Source organism: Haemaphysalis longicornis, unplaced genomic scaffold, assembly GCF_048455015.1.
Source record: "Haemaphysalis longicornis isolate Haplotype H1 unplaced genomic scaffold, Haemaphysalis longicornis Haplotype H1 scaffold_2, whole genome shotgun sequence".
Taxonomy (NCBI): Eukaryota; Metazoa; Arthropoda; class Arachnida; order Ixodida; family Ixodidae; genus Haemaphysalis; species Haemaphysalis longicornis.
In genome coordinates, this window is record NW_027526295.1 from 147,404,196 (window position 1) to 147,431,753 (window position 27,558).

Consider the following 27,558-nt stretch of genomic DNA (forward strand, 5'->3'; position numbering starts at 1 on the left):
CCTCACCGAATCCTTTGTTCCTGTGTTCTGTCCCTATCGGGCTCCCGACCGCCGCCGTTGCACAGAGAGAGTTTTAGCTGTCCGTCTGTTCCGTCGTGTACTTAGACCGGGACCCGTCTGGGCACTCGGGCATTCGTCGCGCTAGGGGGATTAGTTTCGCGGACCTGCCTTCGCCACGTCCGCGCCTCCTCGCCCTTCCTCCTCGCCCTTCCGCGCGTGCAGCCGCAGACGGGTCCCGGTAAACGCGGTAACAACGTAACCAACGGAACAGACGGACTGCTAAAACTCTCTATTACCTAGAGTTGAAACAGGCGCTGCAATCGTGTGTCGTCACGGGAATTGTGGTAGCGTGTGAACCGGATTGGTAGCCACTGGCTAGTGCATTGTGCTAGGGATTAGACTTCTCGGTACTGAAACGGCGTTATTCCGGATGTAACCTCCACCCCGCGTTTATCAGCATTTGTATCTTGAAGGTGAGGAAAGAGAGAGAGAGAGAGAGAGAGAGAGAGAGAGAGAGAGAGAGAGAGAGAGAGAGAGAGAGAGAGAGAGAGAGAGAGAGAGAGAGAGAGAGAGAGAGAGAGAGAGAGGAGAAAATGAACTCTAATTAAACCAGAAACTGCTTGAGAGAGGCGTCCTCATTCCAGGATGCCTTGAGCTCGGGCCGCGTCGACAGCCCTTTCGATCAGGCGCAGCTGATCTTGTGGAAAGCATGAAGCGCCCAGCTGACTTGTGATTCGGAGTGAAGGAACTTTTCTACCCAGTGTCAAGAATGGCAGGGTATGCATCTCCATACGTGCGTGTACGGGGACTAGCAGTCTGTGAACCTTGCAAAGTGAGCGGGGAGTGGTGATGCGCCGTGCGACAGCATATGCGCTGTGCAGCTTCGGTGAGCAGTAAATGGTGTAAAAAATATTCAGTTGTGCTCGCGTTAGGAATAACACACTTACGTCTTCCGGTTTGCGGTCACAGCAACACGTATAGCTCCTGCCGACGCCAGAGCTATAGGGTAGGTAAAAGTAGCGGCGGTAACTAATTGCCTTCTGCCTTAAAAAATAGCGACGCAGGCAATTTTTAAAGGGTCAAAATTTCAACCGCCGTAATTGCCTACCCGGCCGTCGCGGGCACGTTAACAGTCAGGAGCATTGCGTAGCATTGCGCAACTCGAATCCTGTGATATTTTTTTCCCCCTTTTCATGCCAAAACGACCTCCGAAGCTGCTTGAAATATTTTGGTCACATTATTATTAAAACCAAAAAAATACTCCACTAGGTGCAATGATGATTTCTTGGTGTAATAATGATGGCCCGTTGAATTTGGGTTCGAATGGCGAGCGCGAAGCCCCCGATTTTTTTTCTTCCAAAAAAAGGGGTCATTTATTTATTTATTTATTTATTTATTTATTTATTTATTTTATGTACCCTCATGGCCCAAAAGGGCATTGGAAAGGGGAGTGGTACAGCGTACATTTTTAGCAGAGAACAATGTTCAACATGTTCGAACCTTCAGCAGAGTAGGGAAGCATTTCTTATTCTTTCTTCACCGTGCGTTGTGGTATTTTTGCGCTGCTCCTTTCCTTATATTTTGTCTTTTTCTCTCCTCCCTCCCCCGGCCAGTCTTTTAAGTTTCATTTTTGTGTAGTTACCAAGACACTTTGTTAAATGATATCAGTGCTCGGGTTTGCCAGAGTTACTATAGTGTTGTCGTTATTAATTGAAAGCAGAACACGGGAACGAGAAATTAGTAATTCCACATTTTAGTCACAACACTGATCGTTTTGAACTAATTTGACGATAACAAGGTTCTAACAATTCGGTAGAGGAACACTGTGCGGCACCATGAATGCTGGCGTTGGTTTCGACATCTTTGCTACATGGGAACTGGCAAGCAACGTTTTGCGCGCCCTTGCTGCGTATAGTCGCGGGCACTTCCGTGCATTCGTGTCTATTCTGTTCTGCGTTAACCGCGTTTATCTGCCGCACCTAAGGGCTGCCACCGCAACAGAGTAGAGGCCACCGATTGTTCTCGCGAAATTAGTAAATCAATGAATAAACAAATAAACGGACAGGCGCGCGCGCGCGCGCGAGAGAGAGAGAGAGAGAGAGAGAGAGAGAGAGAGAGAGAGAGAGAGAGAGAGAGAGAGAGAGAGAGAGAGAGAGAGAGAGAGAGAGAGAGAGAGAGAGAGAGAGAGAGAGATTTTGATTACTTGTATCCTCTTAGCTGTCCTTGATTCAAGCTTCCCCGCAAAAATTCAGAAATTAATGGCGGAAGTACAAGTTTCGCGGCATTGAATTGCGCATGTTAAAGTATAACTGTGAGAATTCTTGTTTTTCTGAAACAACTAATAAACACTGTACTTTTCTATTCGAGGCTAGCTGTTGCGCGTCCTCGGCGCTCCGCCCTCTAGGTGAGTTTATTATCATCCCAACACTGATTGAATCGCTCCAACATAAAGTTCCTTCAAAGTGCCTCTCCATTGACTTTATGTCGTTCACGTACACTAACTTGCTTTGAATGTGTTATTTCCTCCCACGCTCGGAATGGTAGGCCACTCTGCCGCAATGCCAGCGCTGCAAGCCTTGAGGCTGGACCAGATAACGTCCTTTTGGGTGATTAATAGAACGTTGTCCTCGAGAGGCAATGTGAGAAGCACGTCGCGCTTCGCGAGATCGTGGAACGGAAGCGCCGCGGCTGGTTTGCTCCTCGCACCACGTCTCTTCGTGCAAAGGGCCCGACCACGTCTCTGCGTGTCCGTTTTTTGCGCTGCTATACAGCCTTCGCGTAATCTACCAGCACAGATTTATGAGAGCCGGATGCTTGTTGGATGCCTGTTCAGCGTCAGTTTATTTATTTCTGGCCACATGTCCATTTTTTTCCTTGCTTCTTAGCCTATACACGGTTGATTTGTTGGCACTTCGCGTGAATTTTTGCCGGGTATTTAAGCTACAAGCGGCAACACCTCGTTTGCTTTTCTGATGGAAGCGAAAAGCGCAAGCGCCCCTGTGTTTGAGATTTCAGTGCACGTTAAGGATCCCTCAGGAGCCTTCACCGGCGCCCTCTAGGAGCTCTCCACTAGGCGCACCTCATCGCCTATGTAGCGTCGGCATGTTCAACCCCAGAATCTTTCAATAAAGGTCTTGTGTAGGGAAATAAAACTGGGCAATTAGACCGGGACGAAAAAGGGACAACCCCGCTGTGCACCGCTGAATAGTTGTCTGTGTTGTGCCTGTGACAATGCTGATTATTAAAAGAACATGAGCCTGAAACGGCATCATTCGATCACGCGTGATGGGCAGTATGTTGAAACTGCCATTGTTTGCAAAAATGTGGTCGACAGAAAACTGTTTATTACTTAGTGCTAACGAATTGGCCTGAAAATTTGGACCTAGGGCAGTTCTTCGGGATTTATAGGGACAGGCTTTCATTGCGAAACATTTGCGCTTGCAGTTAAGGAGGAACGCCGAGGTCAAGGAGCGATGCCTAAACCAAGAGCATTTTGCGCAAATTTTTTTCTTGTAATCCAAGTTCACTACTGTAATATGTGTACACTCACAGTATGCAAAGCCGTGCAATACTCTTTACAATATTATGGCGACGTATTAAGTTTTGACGGGGTTTGCACAAACGTATGAAAACATGCGGGGCTGCAATTAAAACGCGAATCGAACCACGGTATTACACCAGCGGGAATGAAAAGACATACACAAAAAAGGTAAACCACGAATTGATCACCGCGTGACTGTTGTTCGGGGTGCCTGAGGGGTATTGCTACGTTATAGCATCGTATGTCCGCAAAAGCTGTGTTATGTACGTTAGCGTCGAAATAGCGGCACCATGCAATATCGGCAAACTATAGGTTGCTTTTACAGCGAGAAAGGGTACCCTACATAACACCGCGATGAAACCTGATGGCATGAACATAACTATTTGGTGTCTAAAAATGTAAACGTAGTGTAGTTAATTAAGAAGTCACCAAGCGGTATACATATATATGTGTATTATGATAAGCACTCATCTGCACTGAGTTTTGACATTGTGGGATCGAAACACCATCGCCTGTTTATTTTTCTCTTTAGCTGCGCTCGTGTAGGGGCCCCGTCATTTGCATCGCGGTAGAAGAGCGCCCAGTTCCCATCAACCCAACCACCCGTGCCACTTCTCTAACTACGCGTCAAAGTGCCCCAAGGAGCGGAAAGTTCCTCGTGCGCCTCGCCTCGCTTAGCGGGCCCATTCCCGCAAAGTTTGCACTGTTTGTCTTGTGCCAGGGCCAGGCGACGGCTGCTGTTGACGCTTGGCCGCTGCTGTCTCTGGCCCAAAAGAAAACAGCCCTCTGCAAAAAAAAAAGTAAACGCGAAAGTTGTGCATAAGATATTTGCTGCGATAACAAGAAAATGGAAAGCAGGGAGAAAATGCCGGCAGCAGCGCAGATTTGTGTTTTCTTAGCGCTCCGTATTTACATTGCCTCCTCATCAAGTTCGTACACTTGATTTTTGTTTATTCCCCCCCCCCCCCCAAGCAAATGAAACAAAAAACGCTAATAGGGGCCGGTGTCATTCTCTTATTCATTTTTCATTCATGGACTTTATACTTGGTCTGGATTCAACTTTTAAAGCATGTACCCCTTTTCGATTGTGTTTCACTGTACTTCGCCTCAGTTTATTCTTACGTTTCTTGTGTAGTTTCATCTTTGAAGTTGTGTTTTACCAATTGTTTTTCAGAGAAAAAAACAACAAGTAGGCGCTCTTGGAAGTTGGGACATGTTCCAACGTGCGTATGCCGGTACTAAGAGGCGCTTGCGGGTTAAGTCACTGGTGCTTTCTAACGCGAACGCGTTTCTTAGCTATAGATTGGTCAATGCGCGCACGAGATTGGCGTCTGAAAAAGCCGAGCCCTAAATTTCCATCAGTTGTGACGAGTTCTATTGGGTGGGCACCAGAAAACTAAATGGAACACTAACGAAAACATGTCCATCGGAAATATCGCCCGCAGTCTGCAGGGTGGCATAAAGCTTCTGGGGAGGCAGTGCGTCTGCAGCATCGATTGGGATTCTGCAACAAGTACCCGCCGCGGTGGCTCAGTGGGAGAGGCGTCGGTTTGCGCAGCCCAAGGACGCGGGTTCGAATTGCGGCCGTTGCGGCCGCTTTTCCGACGGAGGCGAAAAGCAAAAAAAATTCACAGCATATCCACGGGGTGAATGATGATGAGTGGGCGAAGCTCCTGAGGGGAAATCATCGGTAAAACCGTGACTCTTCAGTGAAAGTTCGCCCACTACATCTGTGTCCGAACGTAACGTCTAGAAAGTCTCGCTTAAACCGCGCGTCGGCACCTTGGGGCTGAGCTCGCCTGATGCGTTTTGCAGACGCCTCACGAGCTCTCACTGCATCGGGGTCTGCCTGCCGATACGCGCGCTTTTTCGCCGCTTCCCGTTCTCTGACGTTTTGGAGATCCTCTTCGCGCCGCAGCCGTGCCGCTTCGCGTACGGCAGGGTCCTCGCGCCGTTGCCGTGACGCTTGGGCCTCTCGTTCTCGAACGCTGGGATCTTGGCAGCGTCGTCGCGCAGCCAGACGACACGCTTCGGCCTCCCGCTCTCGTACGGCAGGATCTTGGCGGCGGCGTCGCGCAGCTTCACGGAGCGCTTCTGCCTCGCGGGCTCGCTCATCTGCAGCCTTATCCATCGGGCGACTCCGAGCGCGCGCCAACGGTGAACGGATTTTATTACAACGCTCCCCGCCATCTAGTAAACAATCCAAGAACTAAACTAGAGGTAGCCACGCCATCTAGTAAACAATCCAAGAACTAAACTAGAGGTGGCTACATACATACGTCGAGGATGGACAGACCCACGCCCTAAGGAGCTTCGCCCCTAAAACGCCCGTGTGTTCGAGATTTCGGCGCACATTAAAGATCCCCGGGTAGTCAAAATTAATCCGGAGCCCTCCTCTTAGAGCACTGCACGGGCCCGGGCCAGCGGGCTCGACGCCATGGGCCCGGGCCGGGCTCGGGCTTGAATTCATAGGCACGGCCGTTAATAGGTCCGACGTGAAGTGTAGAAAAGAGCTTAGAAATGAATATTCTTGGTTTATTTTTGCGCGCTTCTTGCTGTTAGTTGTACGCATTGTTTTAAAAACGTGTTTTGCTTGGTCTCATGGCCACTCTACTGCACTTTTACTGACATTTCTTGTATTGCATCAAGATTTCATATTTTGGTGTATAACATACCAAAGATACGATTACAAGGAATACCGAAGAGGGGAAGGAATTAATTCAGATATCCTGGAGCTGTGCACCTATGTCTATGTATGTACACGTGTGTTTTAGATGTCGCACCAATCAAAATGCGGCTGCCGTGGCCGGGAATCAAACACGCATGCCAGAGAAACACCACCGCTTAACAACCACTGCAGGTGAAGTAATTCAACGCGCGTACATACTCCTTGATTCAAATGCGGATCAAAAAATTTCAGCAATATCAACTTGTGGCCGAGACAACCACGTGAAGTTGCCAAGACTCTGGTAATCAAAGGTGGTGGTGTCTCTCACCTAAGAATACGAACTATTATTACGCCGATGTGGCGTGAACTGCGCACGGTGAAAGCTAAACTACGTGCACTTTTAAACCCTTATTTTTTGGGTTCAGTTCATGACGTGCTTGTACAGACTATGATCCGCCTGATCGCCCGGAATATAATAAACAAACTTTCTTCAGTGTCAAAGACCGGGCCTGGTCATACGCGCGGGCCCTGGCCGGGCTCGGGCCAGGCTCACTTTTGAATGCCCGGGCCCGGACCGGGCTCGGGCTAGGTGTTACGGGCCCGGGTCGGGCTCGGGCTTCGCGAAGCGGGCTCGGGCCGGGCTCGGGCCTTAAAATCAGGCCCGTGCAGTGCTCTACCTCCTCTACGGCGCGCCTCATCGCCTGTGTAGCGTCAGAGCGTTGAACCCCACAATCAATCAACCAATCAATCAATCAATCAATCAATCAATCAATCAATCAATCAATCAATCAATCAATCAATCGACCAATCAATCAGTCAGTCAGTCAGTCAGTCAGTCAGTCAGTCAGTCAGTCAGTCCGATGTTGAGGTTGCAGGCTTAGCGTGGACATGGGTAGAAAACTCGTCGACGAATCTAGCGAAACTAAATAGTGTTGGGTTGTCATCTCATCAGATACGCTCAGCAGTTTCTCCTCTAACGTCCTCATATAGCAGTGTCACTTTTTTGCGGCAACATGCGTTCGCCACGCATGCTCTGTTGAGGGGAAGTTCGTGCATTGGTGGACTGAGTTTCAAGTAATGAATTAAACGCGACCATGCGCTCTTTTCCGCATTCGGAACATCCACCGGGATTCCGATTAAATTCGCGCTACAGATGGCGCTGCAGTGATTGCACGAGGTACAGCATCGCAGCGAGCAGAACATGGGCCATGATAAGTGTGTGTTCTCTCTGAAGAGTATGTGGCGTTTCAAGTGGCGTTTCTTTTTTAACAGCGAAGCTGTTTAGCACATCGTTATTTTTCGTGTCCGTAGTTAAAAATGGCTAGACAATGCCGAGCGCAAGTGAGCACGTGCCTCACGGTGACTGCCTGGCAGCTGAAAAACCCATAAAATACCGAGCGCTCGTGTGTGCATGCCTCGCGGCGACCGCCCAGGGTTCCCTGCGCACGTTTGTCAAGCAAAGCATACATTCGTAGGGAGATTGCCCAAGATTTCAGCGACCGCCCGGCGTTTGAATAACCGATAGCGCTCGTGTGTGAGTGCTTCGCGGCGACAGCCCAGCTTCGTCTCCTCCCCCCCCCCCCCCCCACGTTTGTTAAGCCAAGCATACCCATTTAGGAGAATTGGCCAAGATTGACAAAAAAATCTGAATCGTGGAAACACTGCTATGGAACGAGAGACACGTCACAGCGCACGCCCCTACAAGGTGATGTCCAATGAGTACAGCACTTCCGAAAAAAATGAAAGAAGCTCACACTTATACAGTCGAACACGGATATATCGAACATGCCTATGTCGAATTATTGTCTATATCGAACAGTATGAAAATTTCGTTGGAAATCCCCTGCAATAGCATAGCGCCGTTGTACGCGTGTATCGAGCTCCCGATCACGGGCACATTCGATATATCGAACGCTGCGCCTCAAGTTACCGCTTGTCGCAACTGTGAAGAGCTCTGTGATGTGCGGAGCTTTCAGATAAGCTTTAGATGGGCATATTGTATATTTCGAATTATTGATATATCGAACTTTTTCGCGATCCCCTTGGAGTTCGATATATGCGTGTTCGACTGTAGTAACAATGATGGAGTAAAGGTCGTTGCGGCAGCAAAGAAGAAGCAGGTCGGCTGCCGTCGTGGGCTTAAACTGTCGGGATAATCGGGAAGGTTGCGCGTAGAGCTTCGCTACCTTCAAGTCTTACGCTTTAGTGTGAGCTTCCTTCATGTATTATTATTTTTTTTTTTTTTGGGGGGGGGGGGGTCAGAACGGCACTTGCGCGGAATCAGACCGACTAAGTGAAGTTGGTTCGCTTCAGCGCGCAGGCGGCGGCCGAGTGCTGTTCAGTTCGAACGTGATTGAGTGATCAGACGTTGAACACAGCCCCAGGTCCCCCTTAACGGAAGCAACTAAAGAAAAATAAGCAAATGTAGTGTTACCTGCGTTGGGACTACAAGGCGTGCATGAGTGAAGGCGCGCAGAATAATGTGGACCACTTAGGGACAGTTTCGTGCCACCGAACCGTCTCTCATCCTCCAGAAAAGTGACTGTCATGACCGGGAATCGAACCTTCGTGTCCGTGAGCAGTGCCGCTATACGCCCCAGCCACGGAGCCTCCCCAGTTCGCCGAAGGCATAAAAGCACCTTCTGCGAAGTTGCATATTCCAGTTAACGTCAATATAATAGTACTGCTCCAAATAAATAGTTAAATTTGAAAGAAGAAACCCGCGGCAATATTTGCGGAAGAGAGTTGCGGAAGCACAAAATTCAGGTTCTAAAGGACATACAGCAGACAAATGAAATCTTCGCGGCAATTAAACCCAAGCAGAGCGATAATACTTTTGTAGTGCAGGGTAGATGCAGAAGGAAGTTCTTTTTTTTTTTTAATTTTTGCCAAGGAGAGTTTCGCACAGTGACATATAGAAAAACGCCCCGGAGCACGGAGCTAAAGGGGTGCCTCCTATTACAGACGGAACGTGGGGAAATCGAGGGAGCAGCAGGAGCAGCAATGGCAGAACATATAGCTGAGTACAGTCGTGCTACAAATGAAACGCGATCACGAAAATGTCAACCGGAACACACAAACAGCGCAATTTGTTTCCGTGCAAGCCAAATGGGTGGGTGACTTAACTGCAGTAACAAATATTGGAAATGTGGCTTTCCAAATATACCAATAGCGCAGCATTATTGGAGCTCCTCGAGGAGGAGGAGGAATAACATTTATTTTTTTTAAGGGAAATGGGAGGGGGAAAGGAGAGTGGGTGGGGGCCTCAGTCCAGGCCGCCTTCAGGCCCCCCAGCAGCCCTCGCCCGGGAGATCAGGTACTCCTGATCCTCGAGCTGGAAGCTGGTCAGCCTGTGCTCCCACTTCTCCAATGTAGGTGATGGAATTGGGTTGGGATGTTTGGCGCACTCCCATACGAGGTGATAGGTGGTGTTTGGTGTATTGCATGTTGTGCAGTTGTAGGGAAAAGCATTTGGTGAAATATGATGCAAAATTGCCATGTTGTAGTAAGTCTGTGTTTGGATTCTGCGCCAGATTCGAGAGTCTTGTGTATTGAGTGATGGGTGAGGAGGAGGGTAAAGGAGGCGCTCCCGGCGATAATGATATAAGATGGCCGTGTGTGTTTTTGCCTCGAACAGTATTTTTTTTTTTGCAATTTTGCGTGCTCAAGTTCATATCTTCGTGTTCGCATTTCAGTTTGTCCATGAATGTACATTTGCCTCCCCAGTATTTAGAGCGGGGAAGTAATTGTAATGAATGGCATAGAAAAGATGCCCCCCTTTCGTGTTTCTTTTTACGATACTCTGAGAAGAGCTTCGGGAGTTTAAAATACGTACTCAGAACGCGCTGTCGGAGAATCGCATAAAGACGGGCAACATGAGTATCTTCGCGGTACGGAACGTCCGTAGCACTTACAGTAATGCTCAAGGAGCCTCTTTCCACCTAAGCTTTCGCGTACCCGTTAGATGCATTAGGGGTAAAATGGCGCATAGAAACGTGAGGGCATACCTGATTGCTATAGGAGTGCTCTGGTGCGTGTCGCCGCCTTGGGATGGTCGAAGAACCGTGTAGCTGGACGGGAGTTTCGGCAGAGCAGGTAAATCTGCTTCGGCGGAGACTTTGTCGTTGATATGTATGTGTACCAAATGAAGGAAATCTGCAGGGCCCGGTCGCCGTCTAAACGTATTCCGCCGGGGAAAAAATGCGGGCGGATAATCGTGATAGGTGTGGCAGGGGGTGCAATACTAGGGTGGTTCCGCTTGGGTGACAGGTTTGTATTGACGAAACGAATTGACTTGAGCTCGTTCCCGCGTTTCCAGTCCTTCCCTGCCACCACTCCTTCTCGCCATTCTGTCTTCCGGGCCACGTTCGCCCAGTGTTCAAACCGCCAAAAGGGGGCAGTGAGGAAGGGAAGTAGCCTTGTCGCTCATTGCGTGCACGTTCAGCGCCCACGTCCTGCAAGGGTCCGCAACTTCTGAGGAGAGGCGGGAGACCTGAGAAGACAGAGCTGTGAGGGAGATACGCAGGATCTCCACAAGTTAAGAGATGAGGGAGCTCCGATTCGATTAATTTTCTTGAGCACGCTGAAGCCGTAAGGAGTGATTGCGCAGACAACGTTGCGGCCAAGGGCGCGGCGTGCTCGGTTTCAGAAATCTCCAGAGAAGGCGGAAAATATTTTTTTGAGGATCATCGCAGGCGTACGCAGGGGTAACCGTGACATGAGACCAATCCGAGGCGGCTACTGCTGCCGAGGGAACTGACGAGTTCAGGCGGTTCCCGGTCGGCGGGAGTCAACAGTGACGCCGCGGCGCACAAGACCAGGGCGTATTCGGAAGAGTGACGGGTGCACACCGGTGTAGGCTGGGCACTGCACAAAAGCATGCACCTCTCCGGTTAAGGATGGCGATAGTTGAACGCGAAGCTTCCTCGTGGGAGATTCCTGGGTCGTCGTCCGAGTTGGGACTTTGACTCGTTGAGCTCTGTCTTTACTCGCACGCAGTTGGGACTTTTTTGATCGCAGCGGTTTTAACTTTGATCCTTTCTATTTGATTTCGCACGAAGAAAGATTCGCGTTCAACCATCGTCGTCTTTAGGAGGAGGGGTGCATGATGTTTCTGTCTAATTTTGCACATCCACGCACCAATCTCCAATTCCAAACTGCTCCTACCGTGTTGCACTACTGCAATCGGATAGACGGCGGCTCCTTAGCACGAATGACTAAGTTTCAATTCCGATTACGGGAATTTTTTCTTTCGCTTCACGCACTACCGTCATCATATTCAAAGAAAGCTGGCTTGCCTGCAGTGCGTTTCATGGTGCGCTCGGACGCCATCAGTGGGACATAGAAAGCTTCGCTTTAAAAAATTCGCGGCCTATGTATACCTGCTTGCTTCACTGAAAAAGGCGATAGTGTTCGTCTTGTCTGATAACACACCCCTTTCCCCATTGCACTGTTCTCCTCCCCTCTCACTCTCCCATAACGGGCGCAATGGAAGTTCACTTAATTTGATTGTGTATATTTTCCCCGCATTCGCACAGCTGGCACGCCATTTGTTGGGACCTCTTCTTTCCAATGCTCTTTGAACACCTCAAAGTCGCATCTTTATTGTTTTACTTTTATCTCGCCTGTCTTCTACACCGGCTTTTACAGCGTTTTTTTTTTTAAGATGTCCTTCTGCGAAAACCGATCGCACGTTTATTATTTGAAGGAACTGTGCTAATGTAAGGTATGCCTAACATTTTACGGAACGGTGTTGATATGTATATGGTGCGCGCCAGCAGTCTCGGTAGATTCGAACATATACTTGTCCAAACATTCAACTTTTGGTCTGGCGCCCAAAGTTATGGAGCCCAAGAAAGTCTATCGTCTTTAAAGGTACAGGGAGGATGGCCTGGGCAGCACGGCTATGTCTGGGGATGACTTCTAGGGCGGATCTCCAACGAAAGAGCAAGGCGGCGGCACCGGGGAGCATACCTTGTACTCAGTGAGCTTCATTACCAAGGGTAATGCAAGGGACGAGACCTGTGAAACACTCAGTAGCTTCCAAATTGTCACGAGCCCGTGTGCTGCACACCATGCGGGACAACTCCGCGTCTCGTGGCGCCCGAAAAGGGGACGAAAAACGAGGCATCCATGCCAGGATTCACATCTAAATTGTTTGTGGTTGCTTTGAATTTTTCATGTATCATCCTGCAGTGCACCACCACTTAAGGCCATTGGCTGCTGGTGGGCACGTACAAAAACTGAGGCCGTCCCACTCAATGTGAAAGCTGTCGGAAGTGGAGAGCAGTGATTCGCCATAATGGACTGTAACGCCGTTATCTGCTCACTGCTACCACCCAGTGCAAATCAAAATCCCCGCCTTCGCAGCGCTCGCGTGCCCCTGCCTGAAACTGCGCCAGCGGGAGTTCTGTTCTTTTAAGTGCGAATGCACTTCTTAAGCGAGCCTGAAGCGTCCGCCGCCGTCCGCATAGCAACATCTGCGGGTGCGCGCGCTCCTCGTCTTCCTTGGCAACGGGGGGAGATGGGCGCGCGCTGCCTGGCCGCTGACATGGCACATACCCACGTGGGGGATTGGCCAGGAATCTCCTCGTCTTCCTAGCCACCCTAGCAACGGGGGGAGATGGGCGCGCGCTGCCTGGCCGCTGACATATCACATACCCACGTGGGGGATTGGCCAGGAATCGGGCGTGAGAAGGGCTAATGCACCCGCTTAAAGGAGTACTGACACGAAATTTCAAAACTGAGATCCGCTCTAGCAGTCAAGTACAACGACAACACAAATAGGTGTCTGTGAATAAATGCATCTTTCTTTCTTTGTAGTTGTGTGTGTGTGTGTGTGATCTCTCTTTCGCGAACATTACCGAACCGCGCAAATTCAACTCGTGCATTCGCACTTTCACATTCTTCCCCTCGGGGAAATGCGGGGAATTTTTTGTGCTTGCTTTTCCTCCCGCGCGTGCCGGCGTTGCACTGCCACTTTTTTTTTTTTTTTTTTTTTTGCGTACTATCGTAAAGACCAACCCAACGAGCGTTCCTAACTAAATGAACCTAGGCGCTGCCGGTTAATCTATACCTATAAAAAGAAGTGCCCGACTGACTGACTGACTGACTCATCAACGCCCAGCCAAAACTGTTAGACCTAGAGACTTGAAATTTCACGAGTTTACTTGCGTCATTGAGTAGGTGCTCACTAAGGCGGGTTTTTCAGAAATTGCCCTCCTAACCGAAGAAAAGGGCGAAATTGTGGTTTCGCGAATTCGTGATTTTCTCGGTCACCCATTCACATATCGAAGCGCTTTTTGCTGATATAAGTAGCCCTTAAGAATACCTAAAAAGTAATTTTTGGATTTCGCCCTAACCTACACCAGCGAGGTGATTCCGCATTCCGGAACTAAAACGGTGTCCCTAAACATTCTCAAATAAATCTTTCACCTATTCAACTGATTTTTGCTTGCATATGTTACTCATTCAAATGCATAGAACCGTTTATAAGGATTTCGCTCTGCGACGCCGCTAAAAGGGTCAAATTGTTTTTTACAAATGACACGGCTGATGAGCCAGAAAGGCCTGACAGGGTATGTACACGTCTAGCCAAACTGCTCTTTCAAACGGCTACAGATTGCAAGGGCACATTCTGATTACGGTGTTGGAGGTCAATATTTCTTAAAATTTTAAAAATTCCACCATGGAGAGAGTGAAAAGCGGTAAAATAGTTTTTCAGATATTAATTTTTTTACCACCCGCCATCTCAGATATCGAACTGGTTTTTGTTGCGATAGGCAACTTTACGTGATAGGCAACTTACTCACGTATCTCAACACTGTTATACAACATTTTTCAATGACACCCTCCCAATAGAGGAAAGCGGGATTTCGGGCAAACACTCTTTTTACACTTTCGTAAATAACTACCCAGCCAGTTGATATCTGCCATTCGTTTTTTCTTGAAAATGCTGCCCATTTAATTGCCCGAAACCCACTTTCAGGATTTTGTCCTAACATGCGGATAAGAAGGCCAGCGAGAGGGAGAACCTGGTGACTATACAGCGTTTTGGATGTCCAGACAATACTTCCTCCAGAGCGGAGGCTGCCCACTCATCACATGACTTTATGAAATTGGGAACCACTCCCACTTCGCCAGCTCAATAAAACCTTTTTCACTCACTGACTCATTCACTCAAACGCGCCATCTTGGTGCAATTTGTTTAGCGAGAGTTGGAGTAAAACACGAGTACCAGTCGTTTCACATTACCACGACGCGCCTGCAGTAGGAGCCTATGTACTGACAGCAGGCAGGCGCTCCCGAGTGTGTACCACTTCCCAATGAAGTAGCCTAATATGGCGACTAACAAATACCAATTGCTGTCCTTAATATAATGGCCTCACCCGGGTACCGCCGGGTACTACCGCTAGTTACGTATATTTTGCCTGAAATGTACCTACAGGTTTCTTTGCACTAAACAACGGGGAGATGTATGACAAGCGCCAGCGTTTCACGAGGTTCGAACGCTTATGATTATACAAACCGCTTGACTTTCGAAGCCTCTGGGTTACGCCGCGACGACAGCCGCTACGACGGAACGCCGTGTGGCTCTACTTGGGTCCAGCGAGTGAGCTACGACGACAAGGCGAGCCCCTGAAGTGCTCTGCACTTAATAAAGATGATGATGGTAATGCCAGCGAGCTTCAAGTCGACGAAGCAGAAAAGCCCAGCACGCGCTGCGTGCTGCACGCGTAGTCATGGGCAAATGAAAAGAGAACACGAATATGAACCGGAACACGCAAAATGGAAAAATACCCTTCGTGGAGGCCCAATAATGGCGCGCTATTGGTATATTTGATAAGCGACATTCCCCAAGTTTGAAAGAGCCATGGAGAGAAAATACAACTTCGTTTAATTTGAAAGAACTAGGATTCAGTATCTCACTCAGTGCCATTAGAGCCACAAAAGATGTTTTTTTAACGAAAAAAAAAAAGCAAGAAGTATTTAAAAACTCAAATTTTGCGCCACAGTGACGTGTTATGAGCAAAAATGACGTCATACGGGCCAACAATAAAACAATTTTCAGTGCGTTAACTGCACGTTAGCATTCGAGAGAGAGAGAGAGAGAAATTACCTTTATTGATTCGTCCTGCGAGAAAGGTGCGGGTCAGGCCACGCAGGGCTTCGCCGCACCTCGTCTAACTACCTGCGCTAGGTAGCGGGCGGAGCCTCGGCCCGAGGCGTCGTGCCCCGCCGGCCGAGCGGGTTACTCGGATCGCCCGCGCCGTCGCCGTCCGCTCGACCCCCGCGGGGTCCGGGAGGCGAGGGGCGATGCGGTCAAATGGAACTAGAGGCCCCATTACAGACGTCCAGTCATGTGTCGTCGCGACAGGTGAGTTGGCGGCCGCAATCTCACAAACAAGGTTCCGTGACGTCATAGAAAAGTTGCGGGAAATTGGCTAGGGGGTCGCGACTGCTTCACACGTTTTCTTTAATAAATCTGTTATTTGTTCGAAGATTGCGATGATATTGGTATCATTGTTATCGGGACTAAGCAGTCTTTATAATAAACCCTACTTGTATTTTGTCGTCATGGCTCCTTTAAGCCAGGCATCAGTTAGACTTGCATGGAACGAAATCGCTCTTTTTGCGTGCTCTCGGCTTCACACTTTCGTGATCGCGTTTCATTTTGTACATCCCTCCTACATCGTCCTCTTTATTGCGTGTCTCAATCGAACCACGCGACAGTTCCGCGGGAACTACACACCAACTGGCTTTCCCCTGCAAAATGTCTGCTGGCGTGACCGCCTTGAAAATCGTATACCTTTATTAGTGATCCCAAGTGGACCTGTTTCCTTTGGAATATATAGGCAGCCGATTTTATTTGTTTCTTGTCGCTTAGTGCGCAGTTCCATTTTGTCTAGTAACTTATCGTGGTAGAGGTAACGATTCCTAAGATATGCCAAACACATTTCCGTTCGCGGCCTCATTGAATATTGGGTTGCATTCCTCTGAAGCGTCGATACCTTTTGCTTGTGGTATTTGTGTAGTTCTGACCGTCTAATGGCTTTGGTTTGGGCTTAGTGGCGAACGTGCTGGTTGTCTAATTCTCGGGAAATTATTTGACTGCATTGCTTTTTTTTTTCTTTTTTAATTTTTGGCGCGCAGGCGTCGGGGCATCTGTAGTTGTGACCGGATGGCAGAAAACGATGAGTATGGACGCCCCGTATAAAAGCAGCCTTCCGCGGCACCGCCGATAGATACAACAACGGCTGCGTGACGCCTTTGTTTGTCAGATGGCGCCAAGCTGGGCTGAGAAAAGTCTGGCTGCCCGATAACAGAAGCGATTGACCCGTTTTCATCTTTGTTCTCGCGCCGTAGGAGGCCTGTCTATTTGTTAGCTTTTTTTTCTAATCATGCCCCCGACTCCTGCCTTTTGTTTAGCTCATGGGAGCTTTGAAATATGACTCAGACGAGGGCTGGACGCTGCACGTCTGTCGGTTTATTTCGTCAAGGGGATGCGGCGTTTTGGTAGTTGGGATTTCTTATACTTCTGCTTCCGCTTTAATGTGTGGACAGTTGTTTCTGCCACCATCACGTTTTTCTTTCTTTTGCGGCCAGACTGGCTCCTTTTAGCGCTATGCTACTCTTTCTATACTGATGCCCTTTACTACGGTTTGAATGGGGGTGTGAGGCGCGCGCGATTCTGTGCCTCCTTTGTATTTAATCAGAAATCAACGCGGATATATAGCGAAGTGATTTCCTCGTAACGAGACAGCACAATTAGTAGTATTGATGTGTGCGCGCCAGTCACAAATCCGTCTAGGTGTTTGGCTGTGAAGTGATGTGGGGCTGAGGGTAGAGGTACTCAAGTTTTACTGCACGAGTAAATGACTGTGTATGGTCTGAAGAAATCCATGTGCCATTGTCATACGTGCAATTTCAGGGCTCATTGAGTAAATGTTGATTGAACTCGTTTTTATTTCACAGCGAAGCTGTTTTCTCGTTGCGGTTCGGTGGGTTTTAAATGGGCTTGAACGAAAACTACCGTTTCTCCAAGTGTCTTCGTGTGTGCGCATTTTTTGTTTGTTTGTTAGACTGCGTTCCAATTCGCGGACAGCTTGGTAGACAGCCTACGAAGCAGTCCAACTAGACGTCTAAAGGAATAAAATTGGAACGGCGCCGCGGTTGCAAATGCAACACCAGCGCAGACGACAGCGCCGTAGCAGACATGTTGAGATGCGCAAGGCGCAAGTTTCGTAACTAAGATTACCGTTGTTATTTTAAACCTTACGTGATTTAAGAATTAAACAAATTCGTCTTCATCACTAGTAAATTACACTAAGTATTTCAATAGAAGAACAAGTGCTTTTGTTTCAACATTAATACGCAAAAAGGTGGCGCTGGAGTCGCTTTTCAGTTTAGACAGGAAGGTAGCCTGCATCGTTGCAGACTTCGATGCTGTCTCCTCGAAGCAGTCTTCGTTGACTGCTTCGTTCGAATTGGAACGGGGCTTAACATGGCGGACTGTCCGCGAAGACGGCAACGAAGCTGTCTAAACGGCAAATTGGAACGCACCCTTAGTTTACATACTTGATTGTTTTATTTGGCTCCGAATTTGCTTTAAGTCGACATTTTGCCGTTATCCGTTCTCCATTTCCGAATTTAGCTTGTGTTCTGTCGTCGTAATCGACAGGCCGCGTGTGTAGTCCGGACTCCCGAGGATCAACGCGCCTACGAAGAGATATCACATGGTCACGTTCGAGATTGGAATCGTCGCCGGAGTGCTATATAAGCAAACTGACTTGATTCTGGCTGAGAACGTGTCCAAAGTTGCATTCGAGCCCGTCGCGGTGCCATGATCTCGAAAAAAAAATTATGACCCACCGATCAGTACAAAAAAAAAAAAAAAACGTTCAAATTTAAAAACTTTTTTAAACCTAGTTATCACAAGCGTAAGGCCTGTTTCGCTTGGTTTTGCAAGGACTATACCCACAGTGTTTCATCAAGGTTTGTTCTTGCTTGAGATTTCTCAGCCTGCTGTCCAGCTATATGTACTGGATGATTAGATTAATCCTGTCGCTTGCGCCGAAGCGCACGAACAGACGACCCTGACGGCTCTTCCCAGCGAATCGCGTATCGTAACGTCGCACCTACCGCACTTGCGCTCTGGTGGCTCAAGGTCTGTCTCAAGGGAGACAGACGTCAGAGAGCTTTCGCTCTAATCAAGACCAGCAACCGAAACAGTGAAGGTGCGCGCGTACCTTATAGCAGCTTTACGGCGTCAGCTCCCCAGAGCAAGCTTTACAGAACGCCGTTTCTGCGCGAACTCATTACCCTAAGTTCAGGTATACCAGCTCTTTGGGTCTCGTCTGGTCAGACGTCAAGCGGCTTCTCCTTGTGACCATGCGAGCACTTCGTTTGATGAGATTCAGTTGTATCGCCGCCATGGCGAGTGTATGCGTTAATCTCAAAGTCCTTCGACGCTTCCAGTTGTAAGCGGAGCTGAGTGTTGACCTGGCATGTAGACTAATTATAATAAAGGTGCTGAGCGGCAGCCAGAGGCGCACCTCGCTTCGTGTTTGGAGTTGCGGAATTGAGAACCCCTGGCGTCACTGTAGTTTCCTTCGGTTGAGTGAGAAGGCAGCGGGGAAAAGCTATTGGATTGCGCCGTCTAGTGCCACCCCATTCCTATCTTCCTCGCGTTCCCTTTACCACAGTATCCAGCAAAGGCCAACGGCAACGAACGAGTCGTCGACAGCCGAGCCCTTTCTCAAGCGTATACGGGCTCCCAATGCTGGCGCCTGCTTTGCATGGCGACTGCGCCCCGAGCTGATACCTTTGCGATATGAGGAAGTTCTTGGCATTGCAACCTCGCTCCCTTTCTTCCTCATTCGTGGTTCCACACCTCGGTTGTACCCTGTGGACTTGTTTCATGTGCGAACGAACAGAAACGTAAAACGTGTGATTGTTGGTGGGGCGGCGACCCTGTGAGCGGGCCTTCCTACCTGACAGGTGTTGTCGCAGCCTGCACCTCGCCTCGAGGGGAGCCGCTCGCTGCACGCCATGGCTAGCGGAGGTTGGCACGGCTGGTGAACGGAGGAGGAAGGGCGGCCGCCGGAGCTTTAATTAGGCTTCGATAAATCGTAGTGCCAGGCGCAGCCGTTCCTCGTCAAGACGTACCGCCGCCGAGTTTGGCTTAACGACGAGACCAGGGGACGCCAGCTCGGGGCGCCGTGTACGGCCGTCTGGGGTGGTTGGAGGCTGTGGTGGCCGTTTCCCAGTGGCTCTGCTCTGCGTTCTTATTTTGTTTTTTCCCTAGTCCTACTTAATTTTTTTTACTCGGTGTCCACTCTTACCTTGTAACTATACCCCTGCCTATTCTTCGCGATGCCTAACGTTCCGTTATGCCCTGCGCGCGCGCTAAGAAGTGCGTGGTTGTAGGTAACGGTAAAAGATTCTTCTTACACGTGTCTGAGAAACTACATGAAGCTGGCGTCCTTCCACTCCTTAAGCCGTCCTGGGTACTCCTTCTGAGCTGAAAGAACATGAAGTGAAAGGCACCATCCTAATAAGTTTGCTCTCTGGGACGCTGTTTCGTTTTGGTAGGCGATACGGATGCCTTAAAGGGCCCTGCAGACAAAATGCAAGTTTGGTTCATTCGAGAGATTGCCTCGTTAGTATAACGCTGACCCCACTCTTAACGCAAACTTTACTCAAATAAGCCATATAATTAGGAAAAAAAAATAGAATGACCATGCGACTCACTAGCTCATTTCCCGCACTAGAACCTATGACGTATTACGGGCAGCTGTGCGATTGGCTGCGGCCGGGAAAATACCAGGTAAATAAACAGGGGTTTTAAACTGGCAGAATGAGCTATTTGCGCCTAAGTTAAATGCATCTACTCTTTACAGCAGTAAGGATGGTGGGGTAAACAGTGGAAGTTACGAAAGCACACTTAAATATACAAGCGCCGGTATGCCGGTTATAGCTGCACAGCCGTCCTGCGCGTTGAGCTTACACTGGCCAACTGGCATGAGCGACATTGTCTTCTGTGACTCTGTTTGTCGAGCATGGCCAATGTTTACCGACGCGTAATCACCAACATAAACTCGCGATGTCACATTGTCGCACGAATACCTACTTTTATTCATTTCTTCCAAATACGGTCAGTGACTGGAATCGTCCACCCCGCGACGTTGCGCAGATATCGGACTTTTCTCTTTTTTGACAAACTGTGGGTTTTCATGCCGCCTCCAACAATAAACCTACCCTCTCTCTCTCTCTCTCTCTCTCTCTCTCTCTCTCTCTCTCTCTCTCTCTCTCTCGTAAATAAAGGCAGTTTGGTATCTTTTCGGTCGGTTTAGATGCGCGGAACGGCATATCAACGCGTTTAATTAACGTTTTATATCCCACTAGAAGTTCCGGGCTTATACCTATCACCTTTGAACAGAATAAACTTGCCAGGCTCACCGAATCCGATTTTCAACTTCCTTATCCGTAACTCTCCTATACACCATTTTCCTTGCTAGAGGTGGGCGCCGCCATTTTCTTTTTCTGACCGGACGCTAGCGCCGTCTATGAAGCGACCGCCGAAACCTCCGCGCTGGGCTGTTAAGTGCTCCGTTCTTTCCGTGCGTCGGCTCGGTACCCGTGCATTACCGAGTGAACCGTGGTGGTTTGGCGTTAAGTTAGCGGTTGCAGTGCTTGTGTGTGTGTGTTCTGTTTTGTTTTCATCATCTGCGGACGGATTTTAGGTCTTAATTTGCTGCCAGAGCGGAAAATGCCGACCCCGGCTGTTGCGAGCAGCAGTAGCAGTGTGGTGGCGGTGCCGGCGGTGCTCCGCAGTTCCGCGATGCAAACGTACCGGTATGGCACCGACTGACATAGAAATCGATATCGGGGAGTAAATATGTGTTTTCAATGCCACCGTGCTTGTTATGTTCACCGATTAGTCATGTTTACGGAAGCGCGGACGTCGAATGCGGAGCGCGCACAGCATATGTGGGTCACGGTGATCCGTGCTCGCGATGGACTTTCGACGAGGCGATTGCTACGCTGTTGACATTGCAATGCAATATAATCTTTCTTAACTAGACTTATGACGGTTACTGAGGAAACGAAATTACCTGGGCGGAAAAACAACACGACCGCACAACCAGTCAAATTATAACTATTCGAAGGTTGAGCAGAAGGGTCGACGTTCGGGAGAGTTGATCATGATTGGTTGATCATGATCGTGATCATGATTGACCTAACTCTGCGCAGCGCATGTGGCCTGTCGCTCGGAGCCCACCTTTTGAAACCGCTGCTTGCACCACAAATGCTTTACGCGACCAGCAGTAACTGTTTTATAATTGTAATACTTTAGATTCCGTGACAACGCAAAAGGATTAGAAGCTTTTCCTTTGACCGCGTTGTGAACAGGTTGAGCTATTTTCCGAATGCAGCGTTCACGCGTATCGCGAGCTGCGTTTCCACATTGGGCTGCCTGCTTAGCTTGCTATCGACCAGCAATGTGCGATGGAGAAAGTTATCCTTTCATATCGTTTGGCAGTGTAATGCGTTGGCCTGAGGAGGAGGAGGAGGAATAAACTTTATTTATGCGAGCCTTAGGTGCTGCTGTCTGGGCACCCGCATGGTGGGGGGTTTCCTCTAGTCCGGGATACCCTGGCCTGCACTGGCCACCCGGGCCCTCTCTACCAGGCTACGCTGGGAGGAGAGGTCGGAGCTGGTCAGTTGTGCCACCCACTGCTCGTAAGTAGGTTGGAGATTGGGAGTAAGGGACGGGGTTTGTTGACACCCCCATACCAGATGGTATAGGGTGCCAGGATGGGGGCAGTATCTGCAAGATGCGGGGTAGAGGGTGGGGTACATTGCATGGAGTAGGGTATTGTGGGGGTAAGAGTTTGTTTGTAGTCGCCGGAGTATTGTACTTTCGGTTCTAGATAGGTTTGGGTGGGGTGCTGGGTATTGTTGGCGCCCGCGCCGGTAGTGGGCGAGTATATCGGCATATTTTCTCAGGGGCGTGGGCTTGAGGATGTCGCCATCTTGAAGTTTGTCACCCTCTCGGGAAACGGCCCGGTGTGTATGCGCGCGGGCGGTGGCGTGTGCCGACTCATTTCCTTTGAGGGCTTCGTGGCCAGGTGTCCAGACAATCTGTAGTTCAGGAAGTTGCTTAATTTGTTTTAGTATAGCCAATGCTGGTAAGGATATTCGTCCGATCAAGAAATTGCGGCATGCAGCTTGGGAGTCTGTCAGTATTACTGTGTAGTTTTCGCAAGTGGTGGCAGCTAGGGCGATAGCAACTTCTTCGGCTGTTTCTATAGATTTTGTAATGGTCGTGACTGCGGTTAACTCTTTTCCGTTGGCGTCGGTCACACTGGCAGCGTGCGCAGATTTGTGGGGGTATGGAGAGGCGTCTGCATAGCGACTGAAGGGGAGGTGGTCATACTGCACATGGATTGCTCGTGCTCTTGCTGCTCGTCGTGCCTTGTTATAGGTCGGATGCATATTACGTGGGATTGGAGCCACTCTGATGTGTTGTCGAATTGGTCCGGGGATGCGTTTCTTCTCGTCTGGTTGTTGTGGGGTCGAATACCCTAGCCGGCGGAGCGTCGCTCTTCCCGTGGTGGTGAGTTGGAGGCGTGTGAATTGAGAAATTCGGTGCGCTTCTTGGATTTCTTCCCACGTATTGTGGACGCCCAGTTGTAGTAACTTGCTTGTTGCCGTTTTAGGGGGCAATCCTAGTGCGGTTTTGTAGGCTTGCCGTATCGCGGTGTTCAGTTTGTTTTGTTCGGAGGGTTTCAGGGCTAGGTAAGGAGCACTGTATGCAATCCGGCTGATAAGGATGGCTTGGATTATGCGCAGAGTATCTGATTCTTGGAGGCCAAATCTTCGGTGAGAAACTCGATGGATAAGATGCATTAATTGTGAGAGAGTACGTTGGAGTGGCAAAATTGTTTGGGCACCCGACCCGTCTTTAGGAATAGTGAGTCCCAAAATTCGGAGGTGGGGGACGTTAAGAACGGGTTGATTATTGATGCTGAGTTCAGGATCCGGTATAGAGTTGGCGCGCTGTTTAGGTGTTCGTTTACACAGTGTAAGTAAGGCGGATTTTTCTGGGGCACATTCCAACCCCCGGGCTTGCAGGTATTGTTGTACTACTTGGATGGCACTTTGGAGGGCGTCTTGTTGGTCACCTATGGAGCCCGTAGGAGTCCAGAGTGTCAGATCGTCGGCGTATAGGGCGTGTCGCAGGTTGGGGATAGTTGTCAACAGAGGAGGTAGATCTTTCATACCGATGTTGAACAGTAATGGAGATATCACTGAGCCTTGGGGGGTTCCTTTAGGCATAGTTTGGAAAACGTCGGAACGGAGGTGCCCGATTCCCACCGTTGCAGTGCGATTGGTTAAGAATGAGGCAACGTAGTCGTAGAGACGTTGGCCGCAGTTAGTAGAGGCAAGACCTTGTAGGATTGCTTGATGAGTGATGTTGTCAAATGCTCCTTTGATGTCTAGAGCCAGGATCGATAATTTGTGGTGATTGGTAAGTTTGTCAATGATATCTTCTTTCAGTTGGAGTAGAACATCTTGGGGTGAGAGGTGTGAGCGGAATCCATACATCGTATTCGGGAAGTAACCGTTGTCCTCTATGTGGGGTGAAAGTCGGTTGTGGACCATGTGTTCTAGGAGTTTTCCAACACATGAGGTTAATGAGATGGGCCGCAAATTTTTTGTATTCAGAGGTTTTCCCGGCTTGGGTATGAGGGTTATTTCTGCGTGTTTCCATTGTGGTGGTAGGGAGCCAGATGTCCATTGGTTGTTGATGTACTGTAGTAGGTTTTCGAGGGCTATTGGGTCGAGGTTGCGAAGTAGTTTGTTCGGAATTTTCTTTTCCTGGGGTGGTGTTTCTTGTGAGGTTACGCACTGCGGCTTCCATTTCGGCTATTGAAAAAGGTTCATCTAAGTCTAGATTGGGGTTACCGGTGTATGGTGGGATAACTTGCGTTTGGTTTGCCGATGTTGCTTTGAGGGGTTTCTCTAGTTCTTGTATGAGGTCTTGCTCAGTGCCCGGATGGTTGTGTATCAGTCTACGTAGTTGATGCGCCGTCGTCGATTTGGATTCTTTTGTTCCCATGAGGGAGCGGAGAAGATGCCAGGTGCGACGGGTTCCCAGGGTTCCTTGAAGTTTATTGCAAAACTCCGACCAGTTTTGTTGGCTTAAATTACGAGCGTAAGTTTCTGCTTCGACCGTGAGTTTGGCGATGCGAATCCGGAGCTTACGGTTTGTCTTGCGTTTTCTCCATCGTTTAAGGAGTCCGTTTCGGGCTTCCCAGAGGTGCAACAGGTGGGCATCAATGGCTGGGTTATCTTCAGTTAGCGCTAACTCTTTGGTATGTTTCGAGGCTTCTGTGAGGAGCTGTGCGGTCCATTCTTCTATATCGTCGATGGGATCGGTGGGGGAGTTTTCACAAAATTTTTTCCAATCTGTCAGTCTGGCCGTGCCGATTCGCTGCTGATTGTTTTTGCGGTGTGAGATTTGAAGTTGGATGATGTAGTTATCGCTGCCTAAGGTTTCGTCCAGGCAGGACCACATGGCATCGTTGATGTTAAAGGTGAACGTGAGGTCAGGGGAGGTGTCTCTTGAAACACTGTTGCCGATGCGGGTGGGGGTGCCGTAGGTATTGCAGAGGCAGAGATTATTTTGTTGTGCGGCTTCTTGAAGCCGAGTTCCTTTCCGGTTATTTCTCAGATAACCCCAAGCTGTGTGCGGAGCATTGAAGTCTCCGAGGACAACGAGTTTATGTCCTTTGGTGCGTTGGCGTACGTGTTTTAGTAGTCGGTCAATTCCAGAGAGGGATGAGGTGGGTGAGCTGTATATATTTAGAACGTAAAGGCTGGTATGGGACTTCCGGCGGGGCAGCAGTTCGATGAATGTGTAGTCTATTGTGGTGGGAAGGGTATGTGCCTGCGCCGTTTGGGAGGCTTGGACTAGGATGGCCGTTCTGGATTTGGGGTCTGTGGTGTATGCTGTGTATCCTCGTAATGCAATGTGGTCGGTGTCAGTTTCTTGTAGGGCAATGATGTCAGGTGAATTTTGCTGTGTAAGTGGAAGGAGTGAGGCTTGCTTGCTTCGGTACGATCGACAGTTCCATTGCCATACAAGTAGCGAGGACGGAGGCGTTGAGTCGTGCATAGGTGGATTAGAAGGTGGCATCGTCGGATGGGAGGTTAGGGGTTGCGTTGTTGGGGTCTTGGGGAGCGGTGTGTTGTTTGGGCTTTTTATGGGCTTGGCGTTCCGTTTCTTCGATGGCGACTAGGCGTTCTTCTAGGGCAGCAAAGCGGCTGTTGAACTGGTTGCCCATTTCACGTATAAGTGTTTCTATGCGGCCTACATCCGAAGAGGGAAGGGAGGGGCCTTGCATGTTGGCAGCGATTGTGGGTATGGGTACTTGCGGTGCAGAGGGTGCTGCTGTGACTTCTTGACGTTGTAAAGTCAAGAGTTCTATTTTAGTTAGCAGCTCGTGAATGCGCTGTTCTAAGGTGGCAGTGCGCTTTTCCGTAGCTTCCAGCTGTTGGCGTAGGCGCGCGTTTTCTTCTTCGAGGGTGTGGATGCGGGTGTCGGTAACGGAGGTAGGGGGTTGGTTGGGGTGTGTGGGCAGGGAGGGGAATTGGTCAAGAGCAGTGGGCTGTGAGGTGACAACAGCTGACCAGCTCACCTGGGTTTGGGCTGGGCGATGAACGTTCTGTGGATGAAGCATCGACTGGGTTTGACGATCCGGCGGGTTATGGAAGGTCTGCTGCTTGGCGGATGCTCGTTCCCGGACCCGGACAGGTGGAGGCGGAGGGCGGAGTTTTCTGCGGCAGTCCTTGCTGGCCGTGGGGTGATCTAGGCCGCAGAGTTGGCAAGTAGGTGTACACTCATGACCAGGTGTGGGGTTTCTGGCGTGGCACTGGGCGCATACAGGCGCATCAGGGTTAGGACAAACGTCCTGTCTGTGTCCAAGTTCACCACACAGAGAACAGCACTGCACAGTTTGTCGATACGGGCGGCACCGCGTGAAGAGACCGTAGGCCTTGATGTAGAAAGGTACATGTGGTCCTTCAAAAGTTACGACGGCAGAGGTGGAGGTGCCCAACATTCGCGCATGCAGTATACGGGGTCCATTGGACGCGAGAATGTAGGGTAACTGTTCCGTCGTGGTGCCCTAGTCCAATCCATGAATCACTCCACGAACCGTACCTGGAGGTGGCTTTAGGTAGGGTAGCACTTCGTAGGCTGCTGCACCAAGCTGTAGTGTATTAACTTCAGAAAATGCCATGGCGCAGTTTTCGTCGGGCGTGCTCGCGACAATTAGATTTTGCAACGCTTGCGGTTGTATCGTTACATAAGCGTTGAACACGTGCTCCGGGATTTTACTTGCCTGTTGTATGCTTTGGGTCATTTGTCGGCCATTATAGGCAGCTACACGAAGTCCTGTGCGTGGTCGGTAGATCACTTTATAGTCTTTATCAGGTAGTCGTGGCGTCGGTGTGCTTCTTGGAGTGGTTTGTTGGGTGCATGGCACAGGAAACGGGGATGTGGGCGGCGCTGCTTGTTGTTTGAGGTTTCGGCGCTCTCGTAGAATCTGCTTCCAGGGGCCTGGTGGCGGGATTGTGCGTCCGCTGAGAGTGTCGAACTCCATCGCGGTTTCCGTAGCCGTGTGCGTGGCAGTAGGCCTAGCGGTGGCCGCCGGCGGGGTCAGTTCTTCCGCTGGTGATTTTGGCCGAATATGTGGACCGAGGTCGACGTGGGTGGTATCAACGTGACCGGCGTGCTGGTGGGAAGCCGCTGATAACTATTTAAGCGTTTGACGTGCCCTTGGAAAGCCAAGAACGGTCGAAGAAGCCGGAGCCCATGCAAGGTGCGCGTGTTCGGCGTGGCCCCCTGGTGGTGTTCCCGTTGGCCTGAAAAAAAAAAAAAAGTAAACAAAACGCCGTAATTTTAAAGGTTAGATTAGATGTAAAGGGGATTGTTTAATGCCAATCGGCTGTAATGACCAAACAATATATGGTATTTTAAATTGACTACAAGGAACCAGAAGTTATTGTAACGTTGTATTGTATCGGCGCTCGCGAAAGATCCCCAGGCGGTCAAAATTAACCCGGAGCCCTCCACTACGGCGCGCCTCATCACCCATTAAGCGTCGGGGCGTTAAACAGAATAATTAATCAATCAATCAATCAACCAACCAATCAATGCTGCATTGTAAAGGATAAAGTTGCTTCTAACATTTCAGGGGGTTCCGTTCCCTGTCGCAGCTTTGCGTGTGATAAATGAATTTTGCTCCGTCTGCTTGCCGTCCAAGTGCACCCAACA

General features: G+C 49.6%; 1 protein-coding gene across 1 annotated transcript in view; it reads left to right on the forward strand.

Annotated features, from left to right (window-relative positions):
* LOC144169292 (disks large 1 tumor suppressor protein-like) overlaps positions 1-14,347 on the forward strand; it is a 247,364-nt gene extending 233,017 nt beyond the window's left edge. The window contains exon 5 of the mRNA XM_077698373.1: positions 14,197-14,347. Coding sequence (XP_077554499.1) covers positions 14,197-14,220 — 24 coding nt within the window. The 3' untranslated portion in view covers positions 14,221-14,347. The remainder of the gene's footprint in view (positions 1-14,196) is intronic.
* The last annotated feature ends 13,211 nt before the right edge of the window (positions 14,348-27,558 follow it).